This window comes from Psammomys obesus, unplaced genomic scaffold (genome assembly GCF_907164565.1).
Source record: "Psammomys obesus unplaced genomic scaffold, mPsaObe1.curated_primary_1811, whole genome shotgun sequence".
In the NCBI taxonomy this organism is placed as follows: Eukaryota; Metazoa; Chordata; class Mammalia; order Rodentia; family Muridae; genus Psammomys; species Psammomys obesus.
The window spans coordinates 18,885,276-18,891,346 of record NW_026593286.1 but is presented as its reverse complement, the minus strand read 5'-3'; the positions used below and the strand labels follow the sequence as shown (position 1 = coordinate 18,891,346).

At 47.9% G+C, this 6,071-nt stretch overlaps 1 protein-coding gene across 1 annotated transcript in view; it reads right to left on the bottom strand.

Moving 5' to 3' along the window:
* Marchf4 (membrane associated ring-CH-type finger 4) overlaps nucleotides 1-5,450 on the bottom strand; it is a 113,029-nt gene extending 107,579 nt beyond the window's left edge. Inside the window, exon 1 of the mRNA XM_055617115.1 lies at nucleotides 4,325-5,450. Within this exon, the coding sequence (XP_055473090.1) occupies nucleotides 4,325-4,831 (507 nt within the window). The 5' untranslated portion in view covers nucleotides 4,832-5,450. The remainder of the gene's footprint in view (nucleotides 1-4,324) is intronic.
* Nucleotides 5,451-6,071: the final 621 nt, after the last annotated feature.

Sequence of the window (6,071 nt, the reverse complement as noted above, 5' to 3'; positions counted from 1 at the left end):
AAAAAAAAAAAAAAAAAAAAAAAAAAAAAAAAAAAAAAAAAAAAAAGCTTTATTTTATGGTCCAACAACCTACTACAATGGCTAAAACCTTCCACATTATTTTCGCTCCCTGTGAACAAAGCTCTCAGGGAGCTAGCCTTGAAAGAACAAAAAAGGCACCCAAGTACGATAAATTCCTCCAGACCTGTTTCCTGCTTCTCGTTAGATCCAAAACATGTGTTCCCTCCCTTACCTGCACATGCTTAGCCCTTAGCCCCACCTCCAGGCACTCCACACCTTCCCAGCCTAGCAGGCGGCTTCACCTCTTTGTGAAGGCACGCTTTTCTCACATCTCCTCTGCTGCCTTCTATCAAACCTCAACCTTTCAGCCTGAATCTGTTTCTTCTCACTCCATCTTCAGCAGCAACAGAGAAGCCTTCCTGACTAATTGGGGGGAAAATAGCAAACTGCAAACCACCCCCACCCCCATCCTTCAATCCCATCTTCCTGAATAGGTATTCAGCCCACTGGCTGTTTTTAAACCTGCCTCTTTCTTGTTCAGATAATAACAAAATTCACTCAGGTCCACCATCTGTGCGCTCTTGATCTCTGTCAGGCCCTGTGATGTCTGGGTTAGATTGTGACATCCCAGAGGACAGGGCTATATCTAACGTGCGTCTCTAGCCCCTGCTCAGCAAAGCAGCAGGGCCTAGCTTGTCTCTTATTAAAGACTTTGGTGTTTGAAACAGGAACAGTGCTCTGTACCTAGAGCATTATGTGTTGCAAGAGAAGCTGTCCACAAATGTTCCCAGCCCTCCTGCCAGCCTGTGAGCCGGGACACACTTTAACAAAGCTAGGGAGTACTGTCTTGCATCTGAGAGAATAATCACAACAACAGGCTGCTTCTGTAGTATGGGACCTGGTGTTCAGAATCATCCTACAAAGCCGGAACTGTCGTTATTTTACAAACGAGAAATCTGAGGCACGGTTGGGCCGTGTAACTAGCTCATCACTCCAGTTAGGGCCATCTGGCTTCAGGCAGCCTCAGTTTACCAACCACGGTGCAACTGTTCTTCCAGGAGGATTATGCAGCATTAGCCACAAGTAGAGAGTGAGGGGCCCTGCAAAAGCCCCTGCTGTACGCTCTCAGGGGTCTTTGAGCACAGTCTTATTTGAACAAATGGCTGAGAGGAGAACAGAACGGCTACCCAGGAACTTCCTAGCATAGAGCCAACAGGTTGTCAGAGCATTGTTCACACCCCGCCCTCCCTTCTCCCAGACCTCTTCTTCTGTTTCTCAAATATTCTAAGTCTGCTCACACTTGGATGTTTGGGTCTGTCATTTCAGAAAGCTGATATGCTTTTCCCAAACCTGTGCCCTGCTGGGCCCTTATCATCATTTAGGTGAGAACTCGGAGGGAGCACTCTTAGGAAGGCTCTTCCTGTCTGACAGTCGAATATGGATGTACTTGTCTTACCCTTGCCTTTTTCTTAACTCATTTTCCTGTGTGGTCTTGTCTCACTTGTTTTCACTGTGGTTCTCCATCTGAAATCACCTTGTTTATCTACTGGCTCATTCCTGTGTCCCCTCTGGAAGGCCAGCTTCAAGACAGCAGAGATCTCATCTGCTTTGTTCACTAGCAGATGCTTGCTACTGGAGCCATTGCACAGTGTGGCTTTTAATCATTTGTTAAACGAGTGCATGAGCCAATGAATGCAAAGTCTTCGTGGAAACCTCCAAATGTGAACCTAACAGAATCTTCCCATAACCCCTCACTTAACATCTAAGCATTTTCAAGAAGAGACCAAATCTTATTTATTTATATATATATATTCAATCTTTCGGATCTTAAGAGTATCGGCAAATGAGAGTGTGGTATGTGGGAGGGGAAATTTTCAGTTCCTTTGTTTGGACTGGGAAAAGACCAAGACATTCAGCTATTTAGACCAGGTAGAGACAACTGCTTGTCAGCTCTCTCTCTCTCTCTCTCTCTCTCTCTCTCTCTCTCTCTCTGCCTCTCTCTCTCTCACACAACAGGAACTGAAATACAGAAATCTCCACCTGACCACTTCTTCCTCTCTCTCTCTCTTTCTCTCTCTCTTTCTTTCTCTACCCCACCTCTTACTTTTCTCTAGTGTGGCCCCAGCTCCTCTCTTTTGTCTTCCTTCCTCATTAAAAGTCTGTGAAGAAAAGTGAGAAGTGGAAAACCACATTCTTCACATCTAACGTAACGCTCACGTTCCTCCGTGACCAATGTAACACAATCTCATTAAAACCACTTGTGTCCTACAACACATGAACCCTGCCAAACATGATAATCCCTTTGAAGAAGGGATTGATTTGGCCCAGTCTCAAGGCAGACACAGCCCCTTCCACCCTCCCATGCAATAAGAGAACCCATTCATTCCTCTAGTGATGTTAGCTTTTTTATTCAAAGCTCCATTTATGACAAATAATAAAGATATTGAACAGCAAAAGTCCACAACCCTTGATCAGACCTTGCACTCCAAGAGGGCAGTTCATAGCATTGCTGACAATCTTCCCCCCCCCCAATAAAATACAGCTTTTCCATAATCAGAAAACATGTTAATCATATGTTAATCTCTTTCAAGGTATTTTCACACTTCTGGGCTCTCCTACAAAGAAAGGATACGGGAAGCAAACAGTATCTCACGGAAGTTGGAATAAGGGCCTAGAGGCACAGAGTTATTTGAAGAATATTTCACAGCAGGTGAAATATTATCTCAGCACACATTCCAAGACTTGCTGTTTTCTAGAGACAAGAGAGCTCTTGCCAGAAGGCGAATTTCCAGCAGCCCCTATGATAGGCACACATGTACCAGCCCATATGGAAGAAGGAAGGAAGAGTTTAGGAAGGTAATAAGCCAAATCACTCTATGCTTTGGAAAAGCTGAGGTCCACCAATGAGACAAATCCTGACCAAAAGTGAGGCTCTCATCTTTGCTATTAGCCACAGAGCCCATACACCATCTCCAGGAGCATGGTATTGGCAATGAAGCAGCGTGCTAGAAGAAAGGCAGTAGTTGGCAACCTTGTCCTCCTCATCCACCAGCATTTCACTTGCTGCTCTAGGTAATCATAGTCTTAAGGAGGAGGAGGCCAGCCCTCGGTCTCTCTGAGATACTTATTCGCTAATTCCTTTCATAATGCCCAGGCTGCAGCTCCAGGCATCACCAGTCTCTAAGTGTTTCATCCACTCAGAGACAAGAGGGGGAAAATGAATGAAGATGTCAGCTAAGCCTGCACCCCATAGAGTAAGCAAGAACAGGGCTTGCCAGGAGCTCCAATGCGGTGTCCAGCAGCACTGACACCCATTCATGAACTCTCAGGATCTCTCCACTTCAAGAGTCCACTGAAGAGGTCTCTGAGGTGAACACAGCACTCTGTCTACACCCCAATCAAACGTCCCTTCTCCTACATCACTGGTGAGAGCTGATTTCCAGGCGAGCTTTTCTACCTGGGATTCTTTGGTACATGTTCTCACAGTTCAGAACTGTTGTGAATTACCACACATCTCTCCAGTGCTGTGAACACCAGGCAGTCGGTGGAGTAATGGGGGCTGGGGGTATTGTCTGTGGAAATCTGAATAGATAAGGAAGGGATAAGCTGCCTTATTTGGGGGAGGAAAAAAAAAATCTCTGTTCCATGCCATGGATGGGGAAACTTTAAGGGAAGGTGAGGGAAGGGGACTAGATCCAGCAAGACTCTTTCCCAGTGTCCCTTGAGCTTTGGCTTAGATTATTTGCTTCCAATACAGGAAAATGTAAGCTCACCAAGAAGTGTCTTGGCAAACTGAAATAGCCTCAGAGAAACAAAATGAAACAGAAACCAAACAAGCAGGACTTTTCGTACTTCAATCTGTAAGAATAGGACTCGATAACATAATCTTGTCACAGTTTCAGAAACGGAGGAAATTTGAATGTAGAGCTGAATATGGGTTGGGGTGGGGAGGTGATTTTACAACTAAGAAGCCAGCTAAAGGTGTTTGATTTGTTTGTTTGTTTTAGCAACAAGCATGAAGGTCCCTCTGAGTCTCTTCATGTCACTGCTTCTGGATCTTCTGTTCTAAGGTGCTTGTGAAAGTTTGGGGATAAAATTAAAAAGACTTGCACTGAGGGGAGGAAACTGAGCTAGTTACCAAACAAGCTCCCTCGGGCACCTATCGGTCAAGCTTCACCACAAGAAACATCATTAAGAAAGTCTAAACACTACAGTCCTTGACAGTAGACATAGCATAATGGTTCCCTGGGGCAAATAATTAAGTGGCAATCTGTGTGGCCTGGATATACCACACACCAAAGCAGGGGAAGGGGAGAGGACTCACCTGTTCTGGTCCCTGGAAACAGATGCGGCAGAGGGGAGTCCTCATACCACTGTCCAAGCTACTTCCTAGAGAGTAGCAGTCCTCAGCTTTCTCCTTACAGAGTTCATCAGAGGAGGCACTGCTGAGCAGGGAGGCAGGCGGTCCTGCGGCTGGGCCATCCCAGTCATCTTCCACAGAAGGAGGCAAAGGTGGTGGAGGTGGCAGAGGAGGGGTCTCCCTGCCCACTGCTTCTCGGGGGCCTCTCCAGCCTGCCCACCCTCCGGCACCCAGAGCCGGAAGGGTGTTGTTGTTGGCCGCCACACCAGGGAGCTGGGGGTCACCGTGCATGGGCAGGGGCGCTGGAGGGGGGCGCCTCAGGAGGAAAACCTTCAGGTCATTGAAGAGCATTCGGCAGCGGCACTTGAGGAGACCCTGGTGGCGCAACATCTGGGGGGCTGGGGTGCACAGTCCACAGCAGTACCAGCCACAGCAGCAGCACCACCACCACAGCAGCCCACCCAGGCGCATGGGGGAAGCAGAGGACTGGAGAGGGGCAGCTGGAGTCTTTGAAGAAGTAGATAAGGGTGGGGCTTGGGGTCCACAGTGTTTCTGTGTTATGGAGGAGCCTCTTTTCTTATTGGCTCTTTTTATAACCCCTTCAAGCAGTAAATAAATTATCCCTTAGACTGACAACTGTGAGTCAATGATTCTGAACTCTTCTAGGAAAATGCAAAGTAAAAAAAAAAAAAAAGAAAAAAGTTTTCTTTCCCTGGCAGCCCCACCCCAGCCTCAGACTTAGTTCTGGCTGTTGTCTCCTTTCTGTCTTTGACTACTGAGATCAGGGCAACAGAAACATCAAGGCTGGGGTGATGACCAATGTGTAATTATTAAAAAGTTCCCAAGGAAAGGGTTGCTAGGTTCTTCTCAAATCTCTAGGCTGTGCTAAGTCTCTTTCATATAAAAGGGTGGAGAAAATTATAAATCAAATTTGGAGCAGCTAGATCCGGGCTTAGGGAACCCAGCTCAGTGAAGAATTGAGGATTGCACGTGAGAGAGAAAAAAAGATAGGCTTCCTCAGGTAGAAGTGGTTAGGGGAAGGCAAAATGGGGGAGGGAGGGAGGAAAAGTTCTAATTCTCTTGGGCAGAAAACTGGGGCAATCAACGCCCCCCACCCACCCACCCAGCAGCACCAAAGTTGCTCTTAAGAGAGGATTGGAGGGCTGGTTGAGGGTGAAATTGGGCAAAGAACTTGTGCTTTGCCTATGCAGCCAAAAGGCTACACAGAGAGGTGGGATGTAGGGCGGTGGACCAGGAAAGGGTGGAGGAAAAAGATCATTAACCCTCAAAGGGTTGCTTCCTTTCAGAGCCTAAGGTCCCGAATAGAGGAAGGATGTGTGTTTGGGGTTGGGAAGGTGATGGAGCAGAGAAAGGAGGCAGAGAAAGGGGAGTGTGGGAGGGGACAGGAGAAAGGAATAGTTACATGATCTCAGCCCCCAGCCCACTTCAGCGGCAGTCTGTAAATCGGAGGCCCCTCCCCTTGGTTCCATCAAAGGTCCCTTCGGGGGAGGTTGGAGAGCTGGAAGATGGGCAGGTCCGGGCTGGAAAGTGGCTTCGCTTTCTCCTCCTCGTCCTCTTCTGGGTCGCTGTCGCCCTCCTCCTCCTGCTCTGGGTCTGCACGCGCCCGGCGGTGCTGCTGCTGCTGCTGGGGCGGCAGAATCGACTGCTGCTCGGCGTCCTGGTGTCTCCCGGGCCGGGGCTGCTCCGGCTG